This window comes from Balaenoptera acutorostrata, chromosome 2 (genome assembly GCF_949987535.1).
Source record: "Balaenoptera acutorostrata chromosome 2, mBalAcu1.1, whole genome shotgun sequence".
NCBI lineage: Eukaryota > Metazoa > Chordata > Mammalia > Artiodactyla > Balaenopteridae > Balaenoptera > Balaenoptera acutorostrata.
The window spans coordinates 66212655-66227994 of NC_080065.1; the positions used below are offsets into that span (position 1 = coordinate 66212655).

General features: G+C 36.5%; 1 protein-coding gene across 2 annotated transcripts in view; it reads left to right on the forward strand.

The window, feature by feature from the left end:
* The window catches only part of JMY (junction mediating and regulatory protein, p53 cofactor), a 76364-nt gene that overhangs the window by 20690 nt on the left and 40334 nt on the right, over window positions 1-15340 (forward strand). For both annotated transcript variants that reach the window (XM_028164960.2, XM_057541110.1), the window contains exon 2: window positions 8920-9093. In XM_028164960.2, coding sequence (XP_028020761.2) covers window positions 8920-9093 — 174 coding nt within the window. The remainder of the gene's footprint in view (window positions 1-8919; window positions 9094-15340) is intronic.

Sequence of the window (15340 nt, forward strand, 5' to 3'; positions counted from 1 at the left end):
GGCTTTTGTTTGTTGGAAGATTTTTAATGACAGTTTCAATTTCAGTGCTTGTGATTGGTCTGTTTATATTTTCTATTTCTTCCTGGTTCAGTCTCGGAAGGTTGTGCATTTCTGAGAATTTGTCCAGTTCTTCCAGGTTGTCCATTTTATTGGCATATAGTTGCTTGTAGTAATCTCTCATGATCCTTTGTATTTCTGCAGTGTCAGTTGTTACTTCTCCTTTTTCATTATTGATTTGAGTCTTCTCCCTTTTTTTCTTGATGAGTCTGGCTAATGGTTTATCAATTTTGTTTATCTTCTCATAGAACCAGCTTTTAGTTTTATTGATCTTTGCTATTGTTTCCTTCATTTCTTTTTCATTTATTTCTGATCTCATCTTTATGATTTCTTTCCTTCTGCTAACTTTGGGGGGTTTTTTTTGGTTCTTCTTTCTCTAATTGCTTTAGGTGTAAGGTTAGGTTGTTTATTTGAGATGTTTCTTGTTTATTGAGGTAAGATTGTATTGCTATAAACTTCCCTCTTAGAACTGCTTTTGCTGCATCCCATAGGTGTTGGGTCGTCGTGTTTTCATTGTCATTTCTTTCTAGGAATTTTTTGATTTCCTCAGTCATCTCTTGGTTATAAAGTAGTGTATTGTTTAGCCTCCATGTGTTTGTATTTTTTACAGATGTTTTCCTGTAATTGATATCTAGTCTCATAGCGTTTTGATCGGAAAAGATACTTGACACGATTTCAGTTTTCTTAAATTTACCAAGGCTTGATTTGTGACCCAAGATATGATATATTCTGGAGAATGTTCCATGAGCACTTGAGAAGAAAGTGTAATATGCTGTTTTTGGACAGAATGTCCTATAAATATGAGTTAAGTCCATCTTGTTTCATGTATCATTTAAAGCTTGTGTTTCCTTATTTATTTTCATTTTGGATGATCTGTCCATTGGTGAAAGTAGGGTGTTAAAGTCCCCTACTATGATTGTGTTACTGTCGATTTCCCCTTTTATGGATGTTAGCATTTGCTGTATGTATCGAGGTGCTCCTATGTTGGGTGCATAAATATTTACAATTGTTATATTTCTTGGATTGATCCCTTGATCATTATGTAGTGTCCTCCTTTGTCTCTTGTAATAGTCTTTAAAGTCTATTTTGTCTGATAAGACAATTGCTACTCCAGCTTTCTTTTGATTTCCATTTGCGTGGAATATCTTTTTCCATCCCCTCACTTTCAGTCTGTATGGGTCCTTAGGTCTGAATTGGGTCTCTTGTAGATAGCATATGTATGGGTCTTGTTTTTGTTTCCATTCAGTCAGCCTGTGTCTTTTGGTTGGAGCATTTAATCCATTTACATTTAAGGTAATTATAGATATGTATGTTCCTATTACCATTTTCTTAATTGTTTTGGGTTTGTTATTGTAAGTCTTTTCTTTCTCTTGTGTTTCCTGCCTAGAGAAGTTCCTTTAGCATTTGTTGTGGAGCTGGGTTGGTGGTGCTGAATTCTCTCAGCTTTTGTTTATCTGTAAAGGTTTAATTTCTCCATCGAATCTGAATGAGATCCTTGCTGGGTAGAGTAATCTTTGTTGTAGGTTTTTACCTTTCATCACTTCAAATATGTCCTGCCACTCCCTTCTGGCTTGCAGAGTTTCTGTTGAAAGATCAGCTGTTAACCTTTTGGGGATTCCCTTGTATGTTAATTATTGCTTTTCCCTTGCTGCTTTTAATATTTTTCTCTGTATTTAATTTTTGATAGTTTGATTATTATGTGTCTTGGCGTGTTTCTCCTTGGATTTATCCTGTATGGGACTCTCTGTGCTTCTTGGACTTGATTATTTCCTTACCCATATTAGGGAAGTTTTCAACTATAATCTCTTCAAATATTTTCTCAGTCCCTTTCTCTTTCTCTTCTTCTTTTTGGGACCCCAATAATTGGTATATTGGTGCGTTTAATGTTTTCCCAGAGCTCTCTGAGATTTGCCTCAATTCTTTTCATTCTTTTCTCTTTATTTTGTTCTGTGGTAGTTATTTTCATTATTTTATCTTCCAGGTCACTTATCCGTTCTTCTGCCTCAGTTATTCTGCTATTGATTCCTTTTAGAGAAAATTTTTAATTTCATTTATTGTGGTGTTCATCATTGTTTGCTATTTAGTTCTTCTAGTAGGCCCTTGTTAAACATTTCTTGTGTTTTCTCCATTCTATTTCCAAGATTTTGGATCATTACTGTCATTACTCTGAATTCTTTTTCAGGTAGACTGCCTATTTCCTCTTCATTTGTTCGGTCTGGTGGGTTTTTACCTTGCTCCTTCATCTGCTGCGTATTTCTCTGTTTTCTCATTTTGCTTAACTTACTGTGTTGGGGTCTACGTTTCCCAGGCTGCAGGTTCGTAGTTCCCGTTGATTTTGGTGTCTGCTCCCAGAGGGTAAGGTTGGTTCAGTGGGTTGTGTAGACTTCCTGGTGTAGGGGTCTGGTGCCTGTGTTCTGGTGGATGAGGCTGGATGTTGTCTTTCTGGTGGGCAAGACCACGTCTGGTGGTGTGTTTTGGGGTGTCTGTGAACTTATGATTTTAGGCAGCCTCTCTGCTAATGGATGGGGTTGTGTTTCTGTCTTGCTAGTTGTTTGGCATAGGGTGTCCAGCACTGTAGCTTGCTGGTCGTTGAGTGGAGCTGGGTCTTAGCGTTGAGATGGAGATCTCTGGGAGAGCTTTTGCTGTTTGATATTATGTGCGGCCAGGAGGTCTCTGGTGGACCATAGTCCTGAACCTGGCTCTCCCACCTCAGAGGCTCAGGCCTGACACCCGGCCAGAGCACCAAGACCCTGTCAGCCACATGGCTCAGAAGAAAAGGGAGACAAGAAAGAAAGAAAAATTAAATAATTAATTAAATAAAATAAAGTCATTAAAATAGAAAAAATTATTTTAAAAAAAGTAATAGAAAAAAGAAAAGGAAGAGAGCAAGTAAACCAAAAAACAAATCCACCAATGATAACAAGCGCTAAAAACTATACTAAAAAGAAACAATGGACAGTCAGAACCCTAGGACAAATGGCAAAAGCAAAGGTATACAGAGAAAATCACACAAAGAAGCATACACATACACACTCACAAAAAGAGAAAAAAGAAAATTTTATATATATATATATATATATATATATATATAAGGAAGAGAGCAATGAAATCAGTAAACAAATCTACCAATGATAATAAGCTGTAAATACTAAAGTAAGATAAACATATAACCAGAAACAAATTAGATGCAGAAAGCAAGCCCCAAGTCTACAGTTGCTCCCAAAGTCCACTGCCTAAGTTTTGGGATGATTTGTTGTCCATTCAGGTATTCCACAGATGCAGGGTACATCAAGTTGATTGTGGAGATTTAATCCGCTGCTCCTGAGGCTGCTGGGAGAAATTTCCCTTTCTCTTCTTTGTTCACTTAGCTCCTGCGGTTCAGCTTTGGATTTGGTCCCACCTCTGTGGGTAGGTCACCTGAGGGTGTCTTTTGGGAAGTCTGAGGTCTTCTGGCAGTGTTTAGTAGGTGTTCTGTAGGAGTTGTCCCACATGTAGATGTAGTTTTGATGTGTTTGTGAGGAGGAAGGTGATCTCCGTATCTTACTCCTCCGCCATCTTGAAGGCACCCCCTCCATGTGAACTTTAAAATTGGCCTTTTCTTGTGCCATGAAAGTGTGAAGAGGTTGTTTTATTACCATGTGAAATGTATAGATTAGTGAGAATTGATATTTTAATTTTTACTCTTCCATTTATTTACTTAGTTTTTTTGTACCTTAACATTTTATTTACGTGGCTCTTAAAAGGTTTAAGTTTATTCTTAGGTATTTTTCTGTTTTGTTGCAGATGGAATCCTGGCTGGTTGTTTTGTGTTTAATATGAAAGGGGCTGTTGGTTTCTGTGTGTAAATTATAACACCTTACTGAATTCTATTTCTCTTGTGATTTTCCAGTTTATTCTAAATTGGGATTCTCAGTTGCTAGTTTTTAAATTAATAGAATTCTATCAAAAGAACTGGAATATTTTCATGATCATTTCACTGTTTCTTTATAGTAGTAAAAGGCTAAATTATAATTTTAAAAAAAGGAGTAAACACATCAGAATGAAGGGAGTTAATTTGATGATTTTAATGGCCATCGCTTTTATTTTTTGTTTGTTTTCTTATTTTTTGTTTATTCTTATTTATTTATTTATTTAATGTATTTGCCAGGGGTGGGGGGGTGGGTTATTGCTTTTAAACATCCAGTTTCATTGAATGGCCCATGTATTAGAGGTAACATCCTGGCCAGGGCTGGAGGTAAGGCCAGGCTGACTTTGTCTCTTTGTACCCATCTTCTTTTTTTTTTTTTAAACAGGATTTTCTTTTTCTTTTTGTTTTTTTGTTTTTTGTTTTTTTGGCCACTTTGGGTCTTTGTTGCTGCATGCGGGCTTTCTCTCTAGTTGCGGTGAGCAGAGGCTACTCTTGGTTGCAGTGCACGGGCTTCTCATTGCAGTGGCTTGTTGTGGAGCATGGGCTCTAGGTGCTCGGGCTTCAGTAGTTGCAGCATGTGGGCTTCAGTAGTTGCAGCACGCGGGCTGCAGTAGTTGTGGCTCACGGGCTCTAGAGCATAGGCTCAGTAGTTGTAGCATACGGGCTTAGTTGCTCCGTGGCATGTGGGATCTTCCTGGACCAGGGATTGAACCCGTGTCCCCTGCGTTGGCAGGCGGAATCTTAACCACTGCACCACCAGGGAAAGTCCCTGTACTTGTCTTCTAAAGATGAAGATCATTCTGGGGTTGGCTTCAGTAGTAACTTTTTTTCTTAGATTAGCTAAAAATGCTTTAATAGGGAACTGAACCATAAGAAATGGGGAGTTTTGGCTTAATTTTAATTGAGCTAAAATAAAATAATACTTAAATAGTAAGAGAAAGAGTGAGAGGGGAAAATGATTTTAGATCCAGGAAAAAAATGTTACATACCATAATTCTACAGTTCTCAGTTTGAAAATGGACTACATAATTTGTATAATTTACAGAGACTTTTGCCTCATGTTGTAGTTAATGTGGCCATATAAGGTGTTTACTGAAGCAGTGCTTCTGAAACTTTGCTGTGCATACTCATCACTCATTCTGATTCTGGGGGTCTGGAGTGGGCTCTGAGGTTCTATATTTCTAACAAGTAATCAGATGATGCTGATCCCAGACCATGCTTCAAGTAACCAGGTACTAAATGACCATGACTTTAATATGGTTATTTAGATAAGTTTAACTTTGTAAACTAAAAATCAAACAGGTCCCATTGATCAAATGCATCATTCTTTTTTTCTACTTCATCATTGGTTTCACTGCTTATTAGAATGTGCTGCCTTTACAGTCTCAATGTGATGTCCTGCTCACTAGTGTGTACCCCCTACCCCAGAGGGCATGGTGACACTCTGCCACCCCCGTCCCCCCATCCAGGATTCAAATATGTGACGCGTTTATTCATGTGATTTCTCCAGACTGGGTTGCTCTTCTTCACCTGTCTAGCACTTCCCATCCTTCGAGACCCAGTTCAAATCCTAGCTTTAGAACATCTTTTTCAGCTGCTTTAGCCCACTATGAACCGTGATTGTCTTCTACAATCAGTATTTTACTTACATGTCTGTTTGTTTCCCTAGTTAGATTGTAGACTTCTTAAAGATAAGGTTTATCTTGGACATTTTGCATTCCCTTCATGACCTCTTCTAATGGATATCTAAAAAACACTTTGGACACAGTGTCTCTGAATCCATAATTTTTGCCTCTAAAAACCTGTTTCTATTCCTGTGTTTTTTGTATCAATGAATACCAAAGACCTTAGGGTAAAGAGAAAATCCACTCTTTCATCAAGTCCTGTTAATTTTATCGCCAAAGCATTTCTTAAATCTTTGCTTTTCTCTTCCTCCAATCTAGGCTTACATGGACTGACCCAGGAGATTATGAACTGATCTATCTGCATCCACTCTGGTGCCCCTTCTCACCACTGTAGTATAACTCAGGTCCATCATGTATGTTAGTGTCTCCAGAATTGTCTTTCATTATGTTTCCTTTCTCTGTTTACTCCAGTTTGTAAACCTTATTTTATGGTATCCAGGGATATGCCCTTCTGTCTTTCTGACCCAGTCTTCCCTTTACACTTTGCCTAGTTTATCCCTTTTTATCCTTCAGAATAAAAGTCAAGATTCCCTTACTTGGGAAAGTATTTATTCCCTAATGCTTCCCTGGAACCAGAGAGGTTTTTGAAGGAAAAACAAAACAACAATCCTTTTATGGCATCTCTTTGCTTTCGGCATAAAGCAAGATCCCACTTGGTCTGGCCTTCTGTCTGCATCTGTAAATTATTTATGTGTTATCTGTTGTTAAAATCCCTGATGTTTGAATTGATTCTCTTTCTTCTAGTGGACCTCTATTAAAAACAAACAAAACCAACCTACCGAAAACTACTTGTTAACAAAGCAGAAAGATATTGTTTGATTGGTCTGATCACCTTAAAACAGTAGGGCTTAACAGGGATGAAAATCAGTGTTAATTGGATATTACGGATTTATTTTTAATGATTCTCGGTTTTATTTAAAAAATAAAAAGCATGCATACAGTGAAATATAAAACTATGTCTTTAAATAGGTTTGCTATCATTTAAAAGTTATTAGACTGTTTTATCACTTTCAGGTTTATAGAAAAATTGAGTAGAAAAGCATTGTGCTTTTGTGTTATATCTAAAAAGTCATCAAACCCAAGCTTACCTAGATTTTCCCCTGTGTTAGTTTCTAAGAGTTTTATAACTTTGCATCTTACATTTAGGTCTGTGATCCATTTTGAGTTAATTTTTGTGGAAGGTGTAAGGTCTGTAGATTTCTTTTTCTTTCTTTCGTACACGAATGTCCATTTGTTTCAGCACTATTTGTTGAAAAGGCTGATCTCTTCATTGAATTAATTCCCTTTGCTCTTTTGTCAAAAGATTACTTGACTATTTGTGTGTGGGTTTACTTCTGGAATCTCTTCCATTGATCTATTCTTTTACCGATACCACACTGTCTTGATTACTGTAGATTTATAGTAACTAGTGAAGTTGAATGGAGGGTGTCAGTCTTTTAACTTTGTTCGTCAATATTGTGTTGGTTATTCTGGATCTTTCGCCTTTCCATATAAACTTAAGAATTCATTTGTTGATATCCACAAAATAACTTGCTGAGACTTTAAATGGCATTGCATTGATCCTATAGATCAAGTTTGGAAGAACTGACACCTTGACAATACTGAGTTTTCCAATCCATATGTGGAATACTTCCATTTAATTTGGGTCTTTGAGTTCTTTCATCAGAGTTGTGTAATTTTCCTCATAGATCCTGTACATAATTAGATTTATACCTGTGTATTTCATTTTTTGAATACTTGTATGCAGAACTGTGGATTGGGAGGGAGGGTTGTCTGTAAAGTTATACGCTGATTTTTAACTAGGCAGGGGTTGGCGCCCCTAACCCCATATTACAGTTGTTCCAGGGTCAACTGTAATATGTACAACACAATATGATAACCAAAGCAAGAAGCTGGGAAAGAGGATAGTAGTGGAAACTTTAGGTATGAGAAAGAATAGCAGAATTTTGTGCTTTTGAGGAGATGAGACTGTCACCGAGTAAATGGACACCAATAATAAGTATATAAAATAGTGTCCTGGGAGTTCCTGGCGGTCCAGTGGTAAGGACTCGGTACTTTCACTGCCGTGGGCCTGGGTTCAATCCCTGGGGACTAAGATCCTGCAAACCATGCAGCATGGCCAAAAATAAAATAGTGTCTTGCCACATGGTTCATCCAAAGGTTCTTTAAATTTCAGCTTAAGCTTCCGTGGATAGCCTTTTCTCTCTAAACTGCTCTGAATTAGGTCATAGTTTTTCAGCATCTCCCCACCTCTTATTCTTTCTCATGGAACCCATTGTTTCATTGTGTTACTTTTATTCTTTACTTTTTAAAAAGTAATAATTTTCGTAGCATTTATCACAGTTTGTAATTTTTTAAAACTTTATTTAGTTTGTTTATTTACTACACAGTAAACTCCATGAAGAAAGGAACCATGTTTTTTTTAAATTTAATTTAATTTATTTTTTTATACAACAGGTTCTTATTAGTTACCTATTTTAAACATATTAGCGTATATATGTCAGTCCCAGTCTCCCAGTTCATCCCACCCCCAACCCCCACTTTCCTCCCTTGGTGTCCATACGTTTGTTCTCTGCATCTGTCTCTCTATTTCTGCTTTGCAAACCGAAGAAAGGAACCATGTTTTTGTATGCCCAGTGCCTAACATGTATTAAGATGCTCAGTCCTAACTTGTTGAGAAATGAATGAATATCTTTATAAACGTACATATACACGTGAGTACCAAGGAATGCAAAGTAAGAAAGTTATAAAAATCTATTATAGTCAGTCTTAAACTCTTCAATAGAGTTGAGGGGTGTTTTCACCTAGATTTTGAAGGAAGTGATAGGCATGAGTTGAAGTTTTTGAGGGAATGTTCCAAATTTGGAGGAGGAAAAGAGTGGCAAGATTATTTGGGGAAATTAGTAAAATAATGTTGGCAAGTGTTGATAACTACTTTGTAGATTAGCAATGATTATATAAATATGGAGAAAGCTACTAGATGCTGGGAAAAAAATCTTAAGAGTTAAGGGTAGGCAGATAGTGTGGAATTCCAGAAAATGCAGAGAACAGGAATAATATGGTGACAGTAGTTAGAAAAGGATGCTTTAGGCAGTGGTCTTGTAGTAAGACACCTAAGGCATGGAGATAAGTGATGAAAGCAGTTAGTGCTCCTCATTCTCTTTAATTCTGCATTTCAGAGTTCCAAGGTCCTGAGGTGATAGGGAATTTGCAAGTTTTATAGGCTATTACAGTTGGATTTCTTTGTAGTGAAATTTTCTTGTTCCACAGCTCTTGGATAAGCACAAGAATACAGAGAGCATGGTAGAGCTTCTGGACTTGTATCAGATGGAGGATGAAGCCTACAGCAGCCTTGCAGAAGCCACAACTGAACTCTATCAGTATTTACTACAGCCATTCCGAGACATGCGAGAACTTGCCATGCTACGAAGACAGCAGATCAAGGTATTTTTTTTTTTAATCTAAATAGTAACCTGCCTGTTTCATAGTTCTCAGCGTGGCTGGCTATACATTTTAATTATTAGAGGAGCTTTTATAAATGTAGATATCTGATCCATTGTCCCCAGAGATTCTAGTTTGGTAGTTTTGTGATACATAGAGCCTGAACACCTCATTTTAAAAGCATCTGAAAAGGTGACTTTGCTGAGTAGCCAGGGCTGAGAAAAACCTTGGAAATTTGTAAGTACATTGAGATTCCCATTTTCCCCCCTTTCCTGTGCTTTTTTTCCCCTCTCCATCTACTCCCGTCTCCCTTCTAATGTTTTGGGTATTATCTAGTCTTAGACTTCTTTAGCAGGAGTTTTGAGAACATTTGTTTTGGGAAGACCTTGTTTTGCAAGTTACAAGTTATTAATGGTACAGCTTTAAAATTCATGACATTTGACTTTTGTGTGTAAAATATATATTACATTTTTTGAGGCAAGTGTTAAGGGTTTGGTTTTATAGCTGACCTCAAATCAATGTTGCTGTGTTTAATTCACATGGAAATATTGCTGAACTAGGATATTAAAAAACTGTGCATTAATGCGTGAATTTGGAACATTATTTACGAAATTTATATCTGGGAAATTGCCACTTATTCTGAAAACTTTATGCTTGGGGGCAAGAATGAGTAGTATAATATTTGAAAAATTATTACAAGGTAAAGCATGTTTGTGTGTCTTTTTCTCTTTACTAATGAGGCAAGATATGGAGCAGCACAGACTGTCACATAATTGATACACTCTTCTTTATTAATACTTTTGAAAAATATTGGGTTGTTAAGTCAGTTTTATCATAAACTTGGCATTTTGGGTAAAATGGTAACTAGTAACTAAGAATTTTTAGACACTACAGTGTCCTCCAATTTTAAAAAATGAACTATAGATATTTGTCCATTGAAAACTTGACTGGAAGGCTAGGGATGAACTGGATGATATACATGGAGGCCCCATCTACTTCTAAACTAGGCTGCAGTGTTTAGCTGAGATAATCTATATACAGCTTAACATTGATTATCAGAATCTGTGTGAATTTTTGCTTTCGTATTATATCATGGTTTGTATTGAGTATTAACATTAGCAAATGGATTGAACCTTCTTGTCAGGCTGTATTGTCCACTCGCGTCACTTATTACTCCATTTTTTTCCCCTGGGAAGCAGAGTATAGGTGAGGAGGAACAGACAACATATTTCTTAAACTGTTAACATTTTCAAAGGTAAAAATCGTATTTTACTGCATTGCCCCTCAAATGCCCCATCAACTATGATGATGAGCTAGTAAGAGAACATGAACAAATTTGTGCCAAAAAATTCTACAACTTAGATGAAATGGATACACTTCTTAGAGAAATGCAAATTGTCAAAATAGAGTCAAGAAAAAATAGAAAAAATTTGGTAGCTCTATATTAACAAAGTTGAATTCATAATTTAAAACCTTCTCACAAAGAAAACTCCAGGGCCAGGTAAAGGATCATTGGAGGATTTAAAAGAGGGAACACTTCCCAACTCATTTTTGAGGCCAGCATTATCCAAATCAAATGACATTATAGAAAAAAAGAAAACTACAGATAAACATCCCTCATGAATGTAGATGCAATAATCCTTAACATAATATTGAAAAATAGGATTCAGTAATATACTGTGATTAGGGTTTATCTTAGTAAGGCAAGATTGGTTTAACATTTCAAAAACTAATCAATGTAACTTACCATATTATTGATAAAGGAAAAAAAATCAATATGTCTGGGTGCAGAAATGCACCTGATAAAAAGTTCATTGCCCATCCATGGTAAAATCTCAGCAACCTGGGAAAAGAAGGGAACTTCTTTGAGCTGATAAAGGGTATGTATGGAAAGCCTATCTAACATCATACATGATGGTGAATGACTGAATTCTTCCCCCACTAAGATTGGTAACTAGGTAAGATTGTCTGCTCCCACAACTTTTATTCAGTATTTCTCTGGAGTTTGTCGCCAGTTCAGTAAGGCAAGGAAAAAATAAAAGGCATATATAAATTAGAAAAAAAGTAAAGCTTTCTTTATTTGTAGATCATGTGATCACACATGTAAAAAAAAATTAAGAATCTAAAAGAGCTACTGGAAATAATCTGTAAGTTTAGTTACAAGGTCAGTATTAAAGATTCAGTTGCATTTTCTATCTTCCAGAAATGAAGTTGAAATCAAAATTTTTTAAATGCCTTTTACATTAGCATCTCTGAACATGAAATGTTTAGGGATAAATTTTATAAAATATATGAAAGGACTATATACTGAAAAATTATAAGACTTTACTGAGAAAAATTAAAGCATACCTAAATAAATGGGAGATAGACCATGTTAATAGATTGGAAGATAATCTATTAACAGTAATCAATAATGTTTAGATGTCAGTTATCAACTGATCTGTAGATTCAAATTAATATTCCAGTAGGGTGTTTTTTTTTTTTTAAACTAACCAGCCAATTATAAAATAGCTAGAGAAATCCAGACATTGTGGTGATAGTATAGGATAGATGTGTAAATGAATGGAACTAAACAGAATCCAGAAATAAACCTGTGGTTATATAGTCAATTAGTTTTCTGCAAAGGTGACAAGGCAATTCAGTGTGGGGAAAGAATAGTCTCATCAACACATGGTGCTAGAAGTGTATACCCATATAGAAATAATGAAGTCCAGGCTTCCTTATCTTATACCATACACAAAAATTAATTTGAAATACATCTTAGACCCAAACATAAAGCTCATAGTATAAAACTTTTATAACAAAACTAGGAAGTTTTGACAATCTTTCAGAAGGAAAGGCAAAGGTTTTTTAGATAGGATGCAGAAAACTTCAGCCAAAAACTAAAAAAAAAAAAAAAAGATAAAATTGGACTTCACTAAAATTAAAATTAAATACTTTTGCTATTTTAAAGATTAAGAAAATGAGGAGGCAGGCCACACACTGAGAGAAAATAACTTGTAGTACATCTGAAAAAGGAACTGTACAACTCAGTAAGACAAAACCCCAAAATTTTCAATATGAGCTAGATATTTTAAAAGACACAAAGAAATGGCTAATAATCACATGTGAAGATGCTCAACATACTCATCTAGGAAATCCAAATTGGTACCACAGTGAGATACTATTACACACCCATTGAAGTGAGTACAGTGAAAAAATTCTGGCCCTCCCAAGGGCTAGTGAGGATGTAGAGTAACTGGAATTTTCATACATTGCTAACAGAATTTTAAAGTGGTACAACCACTTTGGAAAACAGTTCGGCACTTTCTTCAAAAGTTAAACATATATGGTTGATCTTTGAACAACCCTTGGGTGTGGTTCCAGGACCTGGACCCACCAATGATACCAAAATTTTCAGATGCTTAAGTCCCAAAGTGGCTTTCCAGATCGTGGTTCCCCATCCGTGGATTCAACCAACAGCAGATCTTGTAGCACTGTAATACTTACGGGGAAAAAAATCTGCATGTAAGTGGACTCATGCAGTTCAAATCCATATTGTTCAAGGGTCAACTGTACAATACCTTACAACTCAACTGTTTGTCTCTTAGCTACTTGTACAAGAGAAACAAAAACATCTGTTCACAAAAAAGACTTACATACCGGTGTGCGTGCCAACTGTATTCCCGGTAGCCCCAAACTGGGACAACCCAAATTACCATACACAGGTGAATGGATAAACAAAATGTGATATTTCCATATAGTAGAATAATATTCAGCAAAGCAAAGGAATTAACCATTGATAGACACAACAACACAGACACATGTCAAAGTCATGCTAAGTTGAAGCCATATACAGGAGGGTATATACCCTCCTGTATATGTGTGAAGGTATGGATGGCAAAGCAGTACGAGAAGGTATGGATGGCAAAGTAGTACAAGAATATTTTGGAGGTGATGGAAATGTTTTATATCATGATTGTAGTGGTTGTTTCTTGGGTGTATACAGCAATCAAAACATCAAATTGAGCACTTTAGATGGATTCACTTGAACATAGTGTATGTAAATTAAATCCTGATTAAATAGCTTATAAAAAATTGTGCTGAGCAAAAGATGCCAGACAAAGAGTATAAACTGTGCCTCCATTTACATGGAATTCTAGAAGATTGTCCTAAACAGCTGTTGCCTGGGGTGGGGCCGGGGAGATCCACTGAGAGGAAGCAGATGTAACAGAATCCTTTGGGGAGATTGATGTGCTTTAAATCTTGATTATGGTGCCTGTTATCATGGGTATATATATTTGTCAAAATTTACACTTAAAACAGGTACATTTTGTTGTATGTAAATTATAAGTCAGATGATTTTTTAAAAGAAAAATGAGCAGTATGTACAAGTTTATGTAGAGATGCATTATGAGGTGATCACCATTGCCTGAAGATACATGGAAAAAGGGGGATTATCAGGCTTCACCACTGAAGAATAAGAATTCAGTAGGAAGTGAGTACGTATGTCTGTATTGGAGATTGGAATTGAGAATATTCCAGATAGGTATATAAGAACAGGAATGGTATAGTGAACAGGCATAATACTAGGGCTTTTAGTCACAATAAGTTATTCAAACATTACTGAGTCACCAACCCAGCACCATGAGTGGAGGCCAGTAAGTGGCATGGCTGGGATTGAAACACATGTTTGGCTGCAAAGCCTGCTTTTTTAGTTATACCACAGGGTGTGAATTGTTTGATATGCCTCAGTCTAAGGATTTGTAGGAGAGGAATGATGGTCAGGGGCTAGAATGCTATCTCATCCTATGGAATTTGACTTTTATTCTTTAGCCTCTTTAAAATACACACCCCTTTCGGAAGCTCCCAGACTCTAATACACTGGTTCTTAAAATGTGACCCCCAGACGAGGAGCATCAGTATCACCTAGAACCTTGTTAGAAATACATATTCTTAGGCCTCACCTCAGATCTCCTTTGCTGAAACTAGGGAGAAGCTCAGCAATCTTTGTTTTAACAAGTCTTCCCGGTAATTCTGATATGAAGTTTGAGAACCACGTGTCTAATAAAATTTGAAACAGCTAAGGGATGGAGCACACTAAATTCAAAGTTACATTCTCTCTGGGCCCCAGTTTTTTCATCCATAAAATGAGATTTAAACTAGATGATCCTTGGGGAATTCCCTGGTGGTCCAGTGGTTAGGACTTTCACTGCCGGGGCCCAGGTTCAATCCCTAGTCGGGGAACTAAGATCCTGCAGGCTGCGTGGCATGACCAAAAAAAAAGCTTAAATAAATAAATAAAAATAAATAAACTAGAAGATCCTCTCTAGATTTTTAGGCCCAGTGTCTTAATGAGTCAGGGTTAGTTAGCGAGTTGACCTACTGGTAGTCTTCCTGGATTAACTATAAGCACTTCAGACACATTGTCCAACTTATTTCTAATGACTTGCTGAAAGTACATAAGCTAGAAACTAGAAGACACCCTCAGCTTTTCCCTCCCCTTTGTAGCCAGTCATGTCATTTTGCAATTCAGTTGTCTTCTAGTTGAAACTTGAATGTACTCTTCTTCCTCCACCCTTCCCCAGGACCAAGCAAATCTATAGGTGTCTTTGTGTGAAATAGAAAAAGTCACCCACCTCCACCCTTATTCCAGCAGACAAATGGGCATATGCAGCAGTACACATGGCTTGGCAAACCCCCCTGGTTTTGTGCAGGGTGCAATTTTTACACCATTGGACCACTATATACTTTACCACGCACACTATGAAATATATAGTGCTACCACTGTACATTAAGGTACTTATCTGTTACCTCAACTATTTTTTCTTTTGGTTTCCTTGTCTTTAGATGTCTCTTACCTTCAAAAAATGCCTCATTTCACACTCTTTCCTGGGAATAGTACACTTAATATTTGCTTTGAATGTAAAAATGCATGAAATAGATGATGCCAAGTCTAATCATGTCATTCTCTTAATCAAGAGTCACCTTCTGATGACTCCTGGGCCTGGAAAATTCACATTAAGGTCTCTACTACATCAGTATATTGACAAGTTTATCTTGACATTTGTTTCACCTAAGAATTGGAATTTTTTTTAAATTACAATCTCAGCAATAGACAGAAGTAACACTTCAGCTTCTCATATAAAACCCAGTATCCAAGCTAGTGATGTACTTTATAATAAGTATTTCCTTGCCAAGAAATTTGTGTTTATAAACTAGTCTCACTATCCTAGCTACCTAAACTGACACATTTTTTTCCATCTTAAAA